Below are 16593 nucleotides of genomic sequence, written 5' to 3' on the forward strand. Positions count from 1 at the left end.
TCATTGTTGATATCTTAGGGATAACAGGCCTTTTAATTTCTTTCAAAGACTACATGGCAACCATATAATTGTCAAAGTGTATTGCAGCTTGAGCTTTGAATTCTTCCAAGTTCCTCTCGCTCTGAACCAAGCCTGTATCTGACAGTTCATCAAATAAAAGTCCTAAGTTGGTAGTGATAAGGAGATACTATTCGGTTTGGAGTTCTTAAGATGAACAAATCTCTTGTTGCCTTAACCATCCACTGCAATCACATCACTCATTTTCTTGAAAATATCAACAACCTTAGGCGAACCATTTTGGTACTCAGAAATAACACGGGTCAGAGGCATTTATCCACTTGAAAGGCTCCAAAAAGCTTCACTAGCTATCCTTTCAATCCATTTAATCTCCAGGCGTTACTCACATGGTGGACTCAATGTGACCAGGAGGAGAACGATGTAAGCTGAAGAAAATAAGCTTGATTATTGCTTCTACAGAGGAAGTGCTACATATATAGAATGGAGTGTGAGACACCGTTGAGAGACAATTATGGAAAGATGACATATCAAACATTGGTTCTGGAAAATTACTTTGGCTAGAAGCAATTAGATTTGGATTTATCATAATATTAGGAAACAAGATATTATGGATGAAGGGGCGTATATGAATAACTTTGGGGAGTTAGGTCATCGTTACGCTTTATAGAGATGAGCTTTACGCGTTCTTGACAGCTTAGGTTAGACATTGGTGAGTGTAACTCGAGAGATTAGAAATTGATCCGTCTCTAATCATGTGTAAGAGAGTAAATCGGATTAGACATTGGTGAGTGTAGCTCGAGAGATTAGAAATTGATCCGTCTCTAGTCGTGTGTGTGAGAGTAAATCGGATTAGACATTGGTGAGTGTAGCTCGAGAGATTAGAAATTGATCTTTTTCTAGTCGTGTGTGTGAGGGTAAATTGGATTAAATAGATCTATGTAGATTGTTTAAAAATTTCTAATATATAAGAAAGAGTTCTGAAAAAGTTATGCTTGTTCTTGTTGTTTGTTTTGTCCCTGGACTTTCATTTGATATCATGGAAACCATAAAGAAATTTGTCACATTACAAAATTCCATCATGTTAGATGGAAGCAATTTCGGTTGGAAACCTAGGATGCGACACATTATCAGAGGAATATATGAGGATACTTGGACAGCTGTTGAACAAGGATGGTTGCTCCCACCATGTTTATAGAAGACAAGAAACTTGCGCACCTAAAGAAAGATGGACTGATTCAGACATGGCAACATCTAAATTCAACTCAAAGGCATTAACAACAATCTTCTCCGCTGTTGACCTAAATCAATTCAAAATATTTTAAGGGCGTGAATCAGCTAAAGAAGTATGGGATACATTGATCAATTACTTTAAAGGAAATACAAATATAAAAAGAACTAGGATTGATCAGATCATTTGGTGTACAGACTTGAAAATCTCAGAATGGGATGATGAATCAATTGTTGGATTCATATCTAAGATTAGCAAGATAGCAAATGAATATACAGTCCTTGGTAAGAAGTACACGGAAAAGAGCTTGGGCAAGAAGCTGATGAGGTATCTACCCCCTCGGTTTGAACCTTAATTACAAAGCTGTCTTAAACATCGTTTTGACATTGATGATATGGAATTTAATCAACTCCCTGGTATCCTTAAAGTTCAAGACTTGAAGAAGTCTGATGAAAGCTAAATCAAAGGAAGAAGATAGAGTGGCGCGTATTGAAGACAACTTGAGTCTGATGGCTAGAAACTTCAACAAATGATTAAGAGAGTTGAAAAAGGAAAAAGCTGCTATGGTGGACAAATTCAAAAGCATGAGTCTGATCGCTTCAATTGTCAATCTTCTCGTTCTTATATGTCAAAGGGAAATAGAAAGAAAAACTTGCAGTGTCAAACAATCTAAAGAAGGAAAAATCTCTTGTGTGCTTTAGTGATACTAAGTCTGAAAGTGACAGTGATAATGAGGAACTTCTTCACAATTTCGTGGCTCTGGTTGGATAAGATGAAACACATGAATTTCAGTTAAGCTTTGATTCATATTCAGAGTCAGAAGTAGGAATGTCAAACAGGTTGATCCGTCCCGTCTCGTCCCCAGCGGGCTCGTCTTCGAGCGGGTCACGGCGGGTCGGGTCCGTGCGGGCTGCGGTCCTTAAAATGGGTGACCAAACCCGTACCGCAAAACATGTAGGCCTTTGCAGATCGGTCCGCGGGACATAGAATTACAAACGAACACATGGCTCTGGACGCTTCAAGACATGATTCATGACGCTTTATCAGCTTCATGCATGACGCATCAGTAAGTGAGTCTAGTCGAGGATTGAACTGGATAAGGCAATACACTTGTTAGTTGAAAAATTTAGTTGGATCAAAACGCTAGTTTAGTTACTTTTGTTACACTCCAAACTTATTTTTAATAAACAATGCTTTAGTTGCTGAATCCAAATATTATAACTTATAAGTTCATAACAAATGATTTAGTTTTCTGAATCCAAAATTAAATAAAACCAAACACCAAATCAAAGATGTTAATCCCAAAAATAAATAAAAAAAAACACCAAATCACACTTCTTGTTCTTCAACTTTATCACCAACAAGCGACAAAAAGATGAGATTTCTTTTTTTCACCATCAACTTCATCTTTTGCAGATAAGAATAATAGAAGTTAGTTAAATATATATTGAGACATAAAACTCCAAATGTATGATAATGTGAACTAATACATATAGGCAAAACTATAAAGGACCCATGGCGGGAACTAGATCTTCTTCTTCGGTGGAAAATGAGTTTTCAAACTTCTTATGATGGCTCGAAGAAGCTCCACCGGTGCAGATCGAAGGTGCTTGGGAGACCGGAAGCATCATCGACCCTGAAACCACCATCATCGACTCTGAAACCACCATCATCGGAGCTCCATAACGTCGAATCGCCATCTCTCTCTATATATATATTTTAGGTGAAAGCAGAAATGGGGACTTAGGGTTGCGGGTCTTCAAAATCTTGCAGGTTAACTTAGGGTTCCGCTTTGAGCTCATCCCGCGAGGCCCGTAATTTTGCGGGCTTACCAAATGGTGGCCCAATCTCGTTCTGCAGCAAGCCTTTACGAGTCAGGTCCGCGGTACAGGTCCTTGATTGCCATTCCTAGTCAGAAGTAAAGAAGATGTTCACAACGCCGATATCAAAACTGAATACCGAGCTCACTTTGATAAATTTGCTGAACTTTGCCATGAAAATACGCAACTCATCAGAGATAAAGCTATGCTACAGACACATGTGAACATTCTAGAAGTACCCTCTCAGTTTTTTTGTTTCGTCCAACACTTGTAAGATTTTTAACCACTGTTGATTTTTTTTAACCAATAAGACTTGTAACAAACTTCTCTAAGTGAGCATTTTCTCTACATTTTCAAAGATTTTATACAAACAATTGAAACATATACTAATATAGGTGCTTTTCTGGTCAATAGCACATGGATGTTCTTATCTTGTTTTTCATTTAGATTGTAGCTATCTTCTACTTTCGAAAAAGGTATGAAACAAAATGAATTTATATGCTAATTAAATATGTTAATTTCTTAGAGTGTCCCGATGTATATTACTACTTAAGTAGTTCTAACAAGTCATGATGTTGGTCTTATAAAATCTATTAAAATTTAATATTTTTCCTCATCAATTGTTATTTACAGATAATAGTTCTCATTAATGGTAACAAATATCTAGAGATACAGTTGATACATTTAATAATATGATGTACCTCAAAATCTTCTCTTTATGAATACAAAAACAACCTCTAAATTTTAGTAAAATAAATTAGAGGCATTCTATTCAAAATAAACGGTCTCTTTTTGGGTAGATAAAGATGTCTTGCATATTAAAAATGGTCCGTAGAGAATAAAAGACCTCACCACGACAATGTCACGCCACAACGCACCACAGCCACCGAGGGATCTTACCAAGCAGCACTCATGGTCGCATGATGTGAACCGCAACGAGGCTTGGCTGCGGAAGAAAAAGAAACGATCAGTGGATCTCATTCCTCGAAGCAAGAGCGTCACGAACGACGATCTCGAGGAACTTAGAGGTTGCATCGAGCTTGGGTTTGGGTTTGAGCCAGATTCTCCTGACTTGGATCAAAGGCTCACGGATACAATCCCGGCTCTAGATTTGTACTGTGCTGTTCATAGACAATATTGTAACCATTTGTCCCGGACTTCGTCGTTCGCATCGGAAACTGACAGCAGCAGCTCTAGCACCACAACGGTTCTCGATAAAGGTATGTGAATTCAAATTGTGGAGTCTATTTTCCTGTGGTAGTCACCTTAAGGCACTAGTTCCAGGCGTGATCATGCTTTTGGTAGGTTTTTTTCCACAGGATAAAACATCCAAAGCTTAGAAGTGTTTTTCTGTTATTTAATTTTTGATATCACGATTTGATAAAATTAAAAAGGTGATGATCGAAAGACAATGAAGCAGAAGCTGAAGCAATGGGCTCAGGTGGTCGCTTTTTCAGTGCGGCAAGCCAGGAAACCCAGTTGATGTTCTTTGAATTTCTTCTGATTATGCACAAAACAAATGGGATTGGTAACATGATTGCCAATATGAATAAAAACGTATCTCTAAGTCTAAAGCTATCAAACTGTTAAATATGTTTTGAAGCCAATTGCGCCTTTTTTTTCTCTCTCTCTTAATAACCAAACACTTAGTTGTTTTGTGAAGCCAATAGTTGCTTATGCTGTTTTTATCTTTGTTTTTCTTCAAACCAATTAAAGGATCCCCACTAAATGTGGTTCAAGATCATCAAATGTGATTCTAAACCATCTTATGAATGTGATTACGTAGAGGTGTCAAAATAGACCGCAACCCGCAGATTATATCCAAATAGTCCAGTAGCGGAGCGGGCCTGGACATATATATATACAAACTGCAATCCACAGCGGATCGTACTACTTGAACGCGGGTTGATCCGCTTAACATTTCCAAAACTAAAAGTTTTAATAGAATATCAAGATTATGGATAACTTAAGATATATGTTTTCTAAATATTTTATTTTCTATAACAAATTAAACTTTAAACTATATAAAATACAAATGAAGAAAAAATATTATAAACAAGAATAAACAAGATATAAAACAACCACATTTTATATCTGCACAACATAAATTAGGTTTTATGTTTTTTTGACAATTTGAGAACCTAACTATTATAGCAAACACAAAGAAGTGAATCTTGTAATCAACTATCTCAGCACTTTAACCTTCAATTTCTTTGGATCAGTTGATATAGTACGCTTATGGATGATCTTTGGCTTTTGTACCTCAGTTCATTATATGTTTGTTATTCTCAGTTTTGTTAATTCTTGGACACAAGTGTGGAATGATAATTTAAAACAAACATATTATATGCAAATAATCAAATTATAAGAATACTGTAAAGTATATTTGCTTATGCTCACTCGTTTTTCTATAATTATTTTATTTCTTTGGAAAAAATAAACTCTTTTCAATATAAATATATCATTTACAGAAGAAAAAAATCATGATTTTTTTTTTTATAATTCATACTCATTGTAAAGTGATATTCATCATACATGAAAACTATATAACATATTTTAAACATCATGGATAGAGATCCACAGGTTGGCCTGCGAAACCGCTTAGCTATGCGGGGTGGACTTGGACATTTATATACAAACCGGCTCAATTTTGTAGACATTACGTTTTTTCTATGTTCATGTAATTTTAGTTGTTGATCAGTGGGAACGATTTTGATCCTAATTGTTTATTTGTATTTAAGTTTTTTTAAAATACCCTTTAATATTAGTGTTTTAATGTTTAAAATTCTCTTTCTCTAGAATTTAGGGGCCAAAAAATCATCACTTATAACTTCATAAATATCAGGACATGCTCTGGCACAAGAGCCGGAATGTCTGAGTTTTTCCAGGTCGTAGTCTAGTTATGTTGGTCTAAGTGAGTGATCAAGTTTTGATTATATTCACTTCAATTAGTACCTAAGTACTGGCTCGTAGTAATGACTAACTTAGGGCAAAGCGTAAACCCGTTGGTTCTTGGTTAGATTTCTAGTGGGAATAGAGTCGTTGTTACATTAGCAAATAATACATTATCTTTTCTCCGCTTGATCGTTTAGTTTGTAAGAGGATGATGGGTTGTTAGCGGAATATAAAAGCCTGATTCTTAACTTTTAACTAAAAAAGCTAAGAACCGTTTCTTAGAACTCTTTTTAAGAGACAGTTCTTAGCTTTTTTAGTTAAAAGTTAAGAGACTGATTCCGCTAAGAACCTCACCCTAATAATCTCCCAATAATGATGCTCTTATTTATGTAGTATCACGAAGAATCTGACATTATTTTACCCAAACAATTTGACGTTAGAAGGAAAAGACTATGTAATAATGACTGGGAGGAAGCACTATCAAACTTTGACCAACACAACCAACTGGGACATGCAATCTCAATTCAAAGCTCTGCAGTAACAAGTTGCAGAGATGAACTCAGCTAGTGAAAATGACAACACCCGTACGGGTAACCCGAAGATCATCTCAGAAGTTTATAACTCTGAAGAGAGGATGGAATATACTCCAAGGAGCTGGAGCAAAGTGTGTGGAGATAGCCAAGTGTGCGGAGAAAAAACTCTGACCTGAACATAGCAGTACGAGCATGTTGCAGGTTCTAAACTCGTGTTGTGACCTAGGCAAACTTGGATATCCCTACCGGGCAGGAAACGCGGTCCAGCGGACTCCCATCGAAAACAGAGAGCAGATTGTGGATGCGACAGCCGCAAACACCAATCATGCTAACTTGCTTCTGGAAAATTAGGACATGGACACAAATACTGAAACGGAGCTGCAAGAGGCACCATTGGCCAAGAAATCGGCAAGACCGCCTACGTCGAAGAAGTCTTCTTTAAAAAGTTAGAAGCAGTACTTACCTTGATCAAACGTCTACCTATGCATGTGATCGTCCTCATCGAGATGCAAATCAATTCTCTTTTTTTTTTTTTTTAATCATGATCAGAATGAATGATGGGACCAGGAATTGATTCTTCATTTTCCTATAATTTGTCTTAATTTTTATGTTTATTATTAGTCCCTTCAAGATAACATTAATGAGAGTGTCCTACCTAATATATTTATTTTAATTTTTAACTGTAGCCAGCAGAACATTTATAAAATATTGTATATTATTTGTCCACGTAATTTTTTTAAATAATACTAGAGCTTGATCCGTGCACCCACACATATGTTTGTTTTAATAAAATCGATTTATGAAATTTTCACAACACAAAAATATAATAGTTGCCAAACATGTATTTGTATATGAAATTGTTCAATTTGCAATATATACCATTCATGATAGCTTTGACAATTTTAACTGTTTGTAATTTGTTAATTGATGAGATACATCAATTAATAATTTTAACCGCATTAACTATTTTGATATATATTCTCTTTGTTTCCTATTATAAGTAGTTTTAGACAAATTTGTTTGTTTCAAAATATAAATAGTTTTTATATTTGTAAGTAATTTTTATTTTATTGGGTTAAGTATGACTAATCAAACTATATAGACTTATTTATAATTGGTTCAAAAATATCTAATTATATATCAAATGATTTTTTTAGTTATAACTTTCTTGATCTTTTTATGTAAAACTACTCATATTATGAAATAGACGGAGTATATTTATAAATTAAAACACCATTATGTTTATGTATATTAGTAAATCTATCTTTCCAAAATAAAATATTTTATGTCAATAACTAAGATAGTGAGTAACATATAATCCTTCAAAGAATACAAAAATAATTTTGATATATATATTTTTCTAATGAAAATTTTAGTTTTGTACATAGTTTACAAATTTTAAACATGTGTATATAAGTTATGTTTAAATTTTTGTCCATGGTTTATTTTGGTTATTTTTCCTAATGAACAAAAATTGGATCTTAAAGAAAATATTAACCGTATTATGCAAAATTTGTTTAATTCAAAAAAATTTGAAATAGATGAGAAACAATTTATATAAATAGATTGAAGACTATTTTGGTATTAGATATGTTAATCATTTTGTCAATAAAAATAATAATTTTCAATATAAATCTAAAAAATAAATTTACAATTATTTTATGTTTTCATCCGTATTATAAAACATTTTTTTATTTTTATAATTCTTTTTGTTAAATATAATGTAAACTTATACAAAAAAGGTAGATTGTAAACGTCATGATATTGAAGTTTTGTTCTTTAATAATCATAACTTATTCTTTATTCTGTAATAGGATATAATTTTTATTCTTTAATAATCATTAAAAAAAGTTAGTGTATATTATTATTCATCTGCTAAAATTTACTATTTAAGATCTTTCAATAATTTGACACTTACCAATTATGCATATTTAGAAGATCCTAAATATACTTTTAGTTTTGATACATTAATTAAATTTAAAAATTTGTTATGAATTTGTTGTACATACGATGTAGAAAATGTTTTATCAAATTAGGAAAAGATAAAGAATGCTTAAAATTAAGCTTATTAATTATTTCAATGGCATTGACTTGTAAACGAATGGTAGTTTTAAAGATAAATTAATATTTGTACTTATCTTTTAATAAAATATAATAAGATATAAATTTCCGTACTAATACCCTTAATTCATTTAGAGGGAAGAAAATAATAATAATATAATTTATTACCATTAGAATATGAAACAGATACCGCTAAATTTGGTTCGAAGTCAAAGCTGCCTAGATTAAGAAATTGTAAAAAAAAATAGGGGAAGTGTCTGTTTCCTGCTCACGACAGATGATGAGAATAAACTTGACCCTTTGGCTAGCTCAAGAGCTCATCTCTCCTTGTACAAAAATGGCCACACGTATCCTACCTTCTCTCACCACCTCATTCCTCCTCCACCATGACTTCTTCTACTTCCCTCTCTCTTCGTTTCAGCCCTCCTCCCCACACTGTCCTCCCTTCCAAACCCAGAAGATCCCTCGTCGTCTCCGCTCAGACCGCTCCTCCGGCCGTAGAAACCGACCGGCTCGAGCCGAGAGTGGAGTTGAGAGATGGATTTTTCATTCTCAAGGAAAAGTTCCGTAAAGGGATTAATCCACAGGAGAAGGTTAAGATCGAGAGTGAGCCAATGAAGCTGTTCATGGAGAATGGCATTGAAGAGCTAGCCAAGAAATCTATGGAAGAGATCGATAGCGAAAAGCTGACGAAAGATGATATTGATGTTAGACTCAAGTGGCTTGGTTTGTTCCATCGCAGGAAGCATCAATGTAGGTTAATAAGTAATAACTATCCTCTTTATTATATAATCTAACGGCTTCTTCATGATTCTTGTTCTTGTTTTACAGATGGTAAGTTTATGATGAGGCTGAAACTACCAAATGGTGTGACCACAAGTGCACAGACGCGGTACTTAGCGAGTGTGATTAGGAAGTACGGGGAAGATGGATGCGCTGACGTGACAACAAGACAGAACTGGCAGATCCGTGGTGTTGTGTTGCCTGATGTGCCTGAGATCTTGAAAGGTCTTGCTTCTGTTGGGTTAACGAGTCTCCAGAGTGGGATGGATAACGTGAGGAACCCTGTTGGGAATCCTATAGCTGGGATTGACCCTGATGAGATAGTCGATACAAGACCTTACACGAACCTTCTCTCGCACTTTATCACTGCCAATTCCCGTGGAAATCCGGACTTCAGCAACTTGTAAGATTACATTTTCGTCTAAGATATGAATTAGATTTGTGATGTTGAGTGAATGAATGAATCTACTAAAGAGGTTTATATGCAGGCCGAGGAAGTGGAATGTGTGTGTGGTTGGGAGTCATGATCTCTACGAGCATCCGCATATTAATGATCTAGCTTACATGCCTGCGAATAAAGATGGTCGGTTTGGATTCAATTTGCTTGTGGGAGGATTCTTTAGCGCCAAAAGATGCGAAGAAGCTATTCCTCTCGATGCTTGGGTCCCTGCTGATGATGTTCTTCCACTCTGCGGAGCTGTTCTTGAGGCCTTCAGAGATCTTGGAACTAGAGGAAACCGACAGAAGACAAGAATGATGTGGCTCATCGACGAACTTGTAAGTACACACCTCTCACTCTTCTTGCAATATTTCTTTTTTTACTTTGGTTTTGGAAGTTGTTGATTTGTTTACAAAAAAAAAAAAAAAAAATGTTAAAGGGTATTGAAGGATTTAGAGCTGAAGTAGAGAAGAGAATGCCAAGTGGGAAACTCGAGAGAGAGTCTTCGGAGGATCTTGTGAACAAACAATGGGAGAGGAGAGACTACTTCGGAGTCCACCCTCAGAAACAAGAAGGTCTTAGCTACATTGGCCTTCACTGTCCGGTCGGTAGGCTACAAGCGGATGACATGGACGAGCTTGCTCGTTTAGCTGACACCTACGGTTCAGGCGAGCTCAGACTCACGGTGGAGCAAAACATCATCATCCCGAACGTGGAAACTTCGAAAACCCAAGCTCTGCTTCAAGAACCGTTCCTCAAGAACCGGTTCTCACCCGAGCCATCGATCTTGATGAAAGGTCTGGTTGCTTGTACCGGAAGCCAGTTCTGCGGACAAGCGATAATCGAGACGAAGCTAAGAGCTTTAAAAGTGACTGAAGAAGTTGAGAGACTCGTAGCTGTGCCGAAGCCTGTGAGGATGCATTGGACGGGGTGTCCCAACACTTGCGGACAAGTCCAAGTGGCGGATATCGGGTTCATGGGATGCTTGACACGTGGCGAGAATGGGAAGGCTGTGGAGGGTGCTGACGTGTACGTTGGAGGACGAATAGGAAGCGACTCTCATGTTGGAGAGATTTATAAGAAAGGTGTTCCTGTTACGGATTTGGCTCCATTGGTGGCTGAGATTCTAGTCAAAGAGTTTGGTGCTGTGCCTAGAGTGAGAGAAGAGAATGAAGATTGATTGTTTCAAACCTTTTGGAATTCATTAAGTTGCAAGCTTATAAAAAATTTCTTGATTCAACTTTAATCATTTATTAGATTTTGACCCCGCTTCAAAAGCGGAATTTTTTTAGATTATATTATAATATAAAGTCATTATATTGAAAAAGAGAATTTTTGAAAATTATATATTCTATGAGTAGTTTATTTAAAATTTTTTATGTACATTTTATATAACTTTCTCTTAGACCTGGATAGTTAATCCGGACCAAAGACCAAACCGAAACCGACTCAAAACATAGGTTTGGTTTGGGTCCGGGTTCACAGAAAATTATCTACTCCCTCCGTATCACTTTAAGTGGCATTTACAGAAAATATTTTTGTTTCAAAATAATTGATCTTCTCTTTTTAGGTAGAATTTAATATCATTTGAATTTTATGACCAATTACAAAATACTGAGCTTTTTTCTTATTGGTTGAATTAGTTTCTTTTAATAATATATTTATGTAACCAAGATAAATTATATAAAATTTTGTGTTTTCTTAATCTATGTGCAGAAACCTTAAAACCCACTTAAAGTGATACAGAGAGAGTAATAGGTATTTCTTTTAGACCCGCGGGTCTTTGTTTGAGTTTGGATCCTATCTGAGACCTAGTCGGAAATATTTTGTGTATATTAAGTATATTAAGGTATTTCAAATATGTTTCTGGTATTACATATTTTTTTTTAAAGTTTTGAGTTTGGATTTACAATAGTTTTGGGGTTCAGGTAAAATTTGAATTTGTTTTAAAAAAAATTGGGTAGTCGGATAAAAGTTTGAGTATTTTTTGGTTCATCGGGTCAGATTTCGAATAAAATTTTAGATTTTTAGGTATTTTTGGATTTTTTGGAGTTTAAATATTTTTCATGTTTTGGGTATTTTCATATTTTTAGATAATTTGAATCTTTTTGAATCCTAAATACGTGAAATGATATGTCCAAATCTGATATACTTACCATTGAGTTTGTGGAAATATTTGAAACATATACTGCAAAGCTTTATTTATATTTATAGGTTATAACCCGTTCTATGACGTGATATTGTAAAAATTATAACCAAAGAAAAAAAAACACTTCAGCATCCTGGTTAGACATGAAATTATAAACCGAGAACCAACAGTGAATCAAAACCGAAGCAAAAAAAAAACACAAAACTAAATTGATATTCACAAATAAGTGGTTCCTATATATCTAAAACCAAAAAATCAAAATCGAACCTTTAGAAAATATATTATTTTTTTGATAAATACAGATTTCAAATATGGTGGTTCCTGTGATTGAAAAGATATACAAATTTTAAAAATGTGATTTTTTTTTTCATAATATAGTGGTTTCCATATCTCTGTTGAAAATTTTAATATTAATCTACTTATGTAAAGTATTCGAAATTTAATAACAATGTAATTTTAGATAATAATTTTTCGATCATAAAGATATTTAACAAAACTGTGAAATTATTTTTAGAACTCATTTCTAAAACACTTAAAGAAAGAAAACCATAGTACTTTTCGATTCAAAGAAACACATAATCATATATAACATGAATATGTTTGCATGTCACGTAGTTGCAATAGGAGGTTGACCTTAGAAGTTATAATAATTTATAGTTTTCATGTGAATATTATATATTTTTGATGCCTCACCATTTTGTAGTGTAATTGTATTGCGGTATTAATTTTTTTGTTTTATAAATTTATATTTCTTTTCTGTTTTAAGTGTTCCATATATTTTTTTTAATAATTTTACATTGCAGATGTATCATATATTTGTCAAAATCTATTTATTAGTTATTCTTTTATTGTTTCCATATTTAAAAGTGGAATTTATTACGTGTATTTGAGTTATGGTAACTAAATATATTTGCTAAAAGACCCTTTTTTTTAATTGCTAAAAGGCCATATTTGTTTTAATGCTATACAAATTTCCAAACAATATATAGTGTTATTATTGTTTCCAAACAAATCTAAAATGTACTTCAAATTTAATAATATAGATATTTAGCAAAAAAAAAAAGAAATTTAAATCATTTACTTTCTTTTTAAACAAGAGGTCTTTGATTATTTATTTTAATTTTGTCAATATATATTTTCTGTACTAGGTGATTTTTCTGCGCACTTGCACAATTATAAATATTTACAAAATAATTAAATCATACTAACTGTTAAATATTCACTTTCGTTGTTTATAAAATTTTATGTAATTTTATAATTTATATTTAGGATAAATAAATAAAATTGTATTTAAGTATTATTATGCTTTTATGCACTGATAAAAAGATTTACATGTTCTAATAAGTTTTAAGTCATTTTAATTTATACTAAAAATAAGAAAAAGATTGTTTTAAATATTGTTATGTTCTCATCTTAATTAGATATGTGACTAAATAAAAATCAAATTATTATTTTCTTAATCTCATTTAGTTCGGTTCATTTTTTTGATTTATATATATATATATATATATATATATATAATTTAAGTTGTAAAGTCAAAGTTGCATTAGTAAACACTTATACTATTTTAAAATCTTGATATATGTCATTTTTGATAAGATTATAAAAATTAGAGTGTCGAGGGAATGAGAGTTGCATACACAAATCAAATTTGAAATATTTTGAAATGTCATCGATTAGTTACGATTTTATAATGTAGTTATACCCAAGAAAATCAAAGATTGTATTTATCTTTATGTTCTCATCTTTGTTAGATATTTGATTTCAAATATAATATTTTGGATGAGTTTCATCTATTATTTCAAATTGAAGAACAGGTTTTCTGTTTTATTTTGACAAAGCTAAAATTTGATACTATTTTCTTTGTTTTATTTAGTTTTTAGTTCATCCTCTTAAATTTTAAAATATATTTTATAAATTTTTAAAAATTTGATATAAGTTGTTTTAAAAAAATAGAAAACAAAAATATAATGTTGGAGTTGCATTAATAAAAATAACTTATAATATTTTTTAAAAACCATGTACATGTATAACATATAAAATAAATCCCTATAATTTGTGAATAAATTTTTGATGACATTTATAATTTAGGGGGATTTGCTAAAAATGAACTAAACCTTGATTTTAAATGCAAATGTATACCTCAAATTCAATCAAATGCAAAAGTAAACTAAAATGGTAGTGAAATTACAACCATCTCTTTATGACCAAACAAAAAAATATGTAATCACTTTTATAATTATAACCATGCGAAGTCTTCTGAAGTTAGTGAAGTATTCTTCTAGTTCTCATGTATTTAATCTTAAAAGTAATATATTAATTTTATAAAAAACAATATTTTCAAAGAAAACTAATTAAAATCGTGTAACTATAAACAATTTTAAATGATGTAAATTTAGATATATAAAACTAAATTGTTTTCATTATAGATGAGTGAATATTAGTTGTAAGGCAAGATTATAATTGGTTTAGGGTTTGGTAACATATGTTGTAGTATTGTTTGTATTTTAGGGTTAGATTTTAGGATTTTAATAAAAATTTAAGAAAAATAAATTTGAAATATATGTGTTTAATTTTTTTTTATATTAAACATTTTATAAGTTGATTTTATGTTTAATGAACTACATATTTGTTGCTATTTAGTTAAATATTAATTTGATTTTAGGGTTTGGAAATCTTCTGCGATAAATAGTAAATTTATGGTCTATAATACTTATTGGAAAGTCTTCTAATGTAATTATGTTAGAGGACTATCCAAGCAGTCTTCCGAACCAAAAATATTTGATATAACTGAAAATTTTGTCTCTGTATATAAAGAAAATTTACGCATTCTCTTTATTCTTCTCAAATGGATGCAACAAAAATGTAATGTTTCTCACTCTAAAACTCTCAACCTCTCTCTAATATCTTTGAATTTGAAAACACCAAATTTTATATCAATTTATCATATTTTGTCTCATGTCCTTCTCACTAATTAATCTTGTTTTTGCAGGTTTTTAATTTCATAGTTATCATCTTTCACTCTTTTAAAATTAGATATATAAATTTTAGATATGTATTTTTTTATGCTTTATATGTTAAATTTGAAAAGTTATAAACTAAGCATAATGTGACTGTTTTATTTATTATCAAAGCATAAAAAATAAATTTGAGATTTTTTTTTTTGTTTTAAAACCAATATGCAGGTTTTTTCAAATCTGAGTGGACTTCAAGCTTTCGTAATTTTTTTCCAGAAACCTTTTTTTGTTTTTTTTTGTTTTTAATAATTAGGTAAGGTTAGATATAAGATCAAGTTACTATTATGCATCAATATTAGATTTAAACAAACGTTAGGATGACTTGGGTGGATAGAGTTGTACAGCAACAAAACCATTTCTGGTATCAGATTCTTAGTCTTTGTGATAACCCACATAGTACGTACAGGTTCTTCAAGCAATAGCTCTATACCGTAAAGGAATCATCTTTTTCTCTAACTTTCGGTTCCAGAATGCATCTTATTCCTTGTAATCTCATCCTCTTCATTGACGAATCTCTCTCTCAACATGAAGCCTAAGTTGCCATGGAATAAAGTCACATGTTTCTTTAATCCTAAGACTCTCTCTTTTTGCCAGAGAAATCATTTTTTCTCTTTATTCCCTAGAGGACTTTGAGGTATATATATATCTATACTGAGATCAAGGCCCTCCCCAAGAAAATCTTCGTGATCAAAACAAGACATGTCAAACGTAAACTTCCTTGAGCTGCAATACAAGCTCTCTAAGAACAAGATGTTGAGGAAGCCTTCAAGATTGTTCTCTAGAGACAGGCAATCCTCAGGACTGTCTTCACCTGGATTAGTGGGCGTCCCTCAGCCTACAATCAACGAGATGAGACGTGTTTTCGACAGATTTGATTCAGACAAAGACGGAAAAATTTCTCAGACTGAGTACAAGGTGGTGTTGAGAGCTCTAGGACAAGAGAGAGCGATCCAAGACGTGCCCAAGATCTTTAAGGCCGCGGATTTGGACGGTGATGGGTTTATTGACTTCAAGGAGTTTATAGAAGCAAACAAGAGAAGTGGAGGGATTAGATCTTTGGATATACGAAACGCTTTCTGGACATTTGATCTGAACGGGGATGGGAAGATAAGCGCAGAAGAAGTGATGTCGGTTCTGAGGAAGCTTGGTGAGAGGTGCAACTTAGAAGACTGCAAGAGGATGGTGAGAGCTGTTGATGCAGATGGAGATGGATTGGTTAATATGGAAGAGTTCATGAGGATGATGACTCAATCTATGAACATTGTCTGAACAGATCTTTCTCTATTATTGTAATAAAGGTTGTTATTTATACATATCTTATTTCAAAAACATGAATGTTGCAAATTTAAAACAGACATGATCACCAATGTTCTGCCAAATGAGCAAAAATGGATAAAAATCAATAAATTATACAAAAGCTAGCATGTGGAGGAGCACAAACTTAAAACCTTATGTAAAAGGGTCTAAAGCCGATGGACTTTGTTACAAATACTATTTTCAGTTCCCAACTGCTAGCATAGTTCTAGAGAGCTTATAAGGTTATATAGGATGTGAAAACAAAGCCACCTCTGCCACTCAAGACCCTGAACTCTACCAGTAATCGCCACAAGAACATGTACCATATATACTGAAGTGATGGAAACGTTTGTT

The 16593-nt window shown here is 32.8% G+C and overlaps 3 protein-coding genes across 3 annotated transcripts; all 3 read left to right on the forward strand.

Annotated features, from left to right (window-relative positions):
- Nucleotides 1-3622: 3622 nt before the first annotated feature.
- On the forward strand, nt 3623-5811 carry LOC106409913. Its single transcript, XM_022709617.2, has 2 exons — nt 3623-4286; nt 4461-5811. Exons 1-2 carry the CDS (start codon nt 3926-3928, stop codon nt 4547-4549), a joined length of 450 nt encoding a protein of 149 aa, XP_022565338.1. The 5' UTR covers nt 3623-3925; the 3' UTR covers nt 4550-5811.
- Nucleotides 5812-8796: 2985 nt separating this feature from the next.
- Nucleotides 8797-11023, forward strand: LOC106410460 (ferredoxin--nitrite reductase, chloroplastic-like). Its single transcript, XM_013850957.3, has 4 exons — nt 8797-9308; nt 9387-9741; nt 9827-10115; nt 10217-11023. Exons 1-4 carry the CDS (start codon nt 8942-8944, stop codon nt 10955-10957), a joined length of 1752 nt encoding a protein of 583 aa, XP_013706411.1. The 5' UTR covers nt 8797-8941; the 3' UTR covers nt 10958-11023.
- Nucleotides 11024-15596: 4573 nt separating this feature from the next.
- LOC106408961 (calmodulin-like protein 30) lies at nt 15597-16272 on the forward strand. The gene has a single exon (XM_013849654.3). It carries the CDS (start codon nt 15643-15645, stop codon nt 16210-16212), a length of 570 nt encoding a protein of 189 aa, XP_013705108.1. The 5' UTR covers nt 15597-15642; the 3' UTR covers nt 16213-16272.
- Nucleotides 16273-16593: the final 321 nt, after the last annotated feature.

The sequence above is a fragment of the Brassica napus genome, chromosome C9 (genome assembly GCF_020379485.1).
Source record: "Brassica napus cultivar Da-Ae chromosome C9, Da-Ae, whole genome shotgun sequence".
NCBI classification, from domain to species: domain Eukaryota; kingdom Viridiplantae; phylum Streptophyta; class Magnoliopsida; order Brassicales; family Brassicaceae; genus Brassica; species Brassica napus.

What these genes read in the sequence shown, in the direction of transcription:
- LOC106410460 (XM_013850957.3), top strand. Translation starts at nt 8,942, where the DNA reads ATGACTTCTTCTACTTCCCTCTCTCTTCGTTTCAGCCCTCCTCCCCAC. An exon ending in CCATCGCAGGAAGCATCAAT is followed by an intron (nt 9,309 to 9,386) that starts GTAGGTTAATAA and finishes CTTGTTTTACAG; the next exon opens with ATGGTAAGTTTATGATGAGG. An exon ending in AATCCGGACTTCAGCAACTT is followed by an intron (nt 9,742 to 9,826) that starts GTAAGATTACAT and finishes GTTTATATGCAG; the next exon opens with GCCGAGGAAGTGGAATGTGT.
- LOC106408961 (XM_013849654.3), top strand. Translation starts at nt 15,643, where the DNA reads ATGTCAAACGTAAACTTCCTTGAGCTGCAATACAAGCTCTCTAAGAAC.
- LOC106409913 (XM_022709617.2), top strand. Translation starts at nt 3,926, where the DNA reads ATGTCACGCCACAACGCACCACAGCCACCGAGGGATCTTACCAAGCAG. An exon ending in CACAACGGTTCTCGATAAAG is followed by an intron (nt 4,287 to 4,460) that starts GTATGTGAATTC and finishes AAAATTAAAAAG; the next exon opens with GTGATGATCGAAAGACAATG.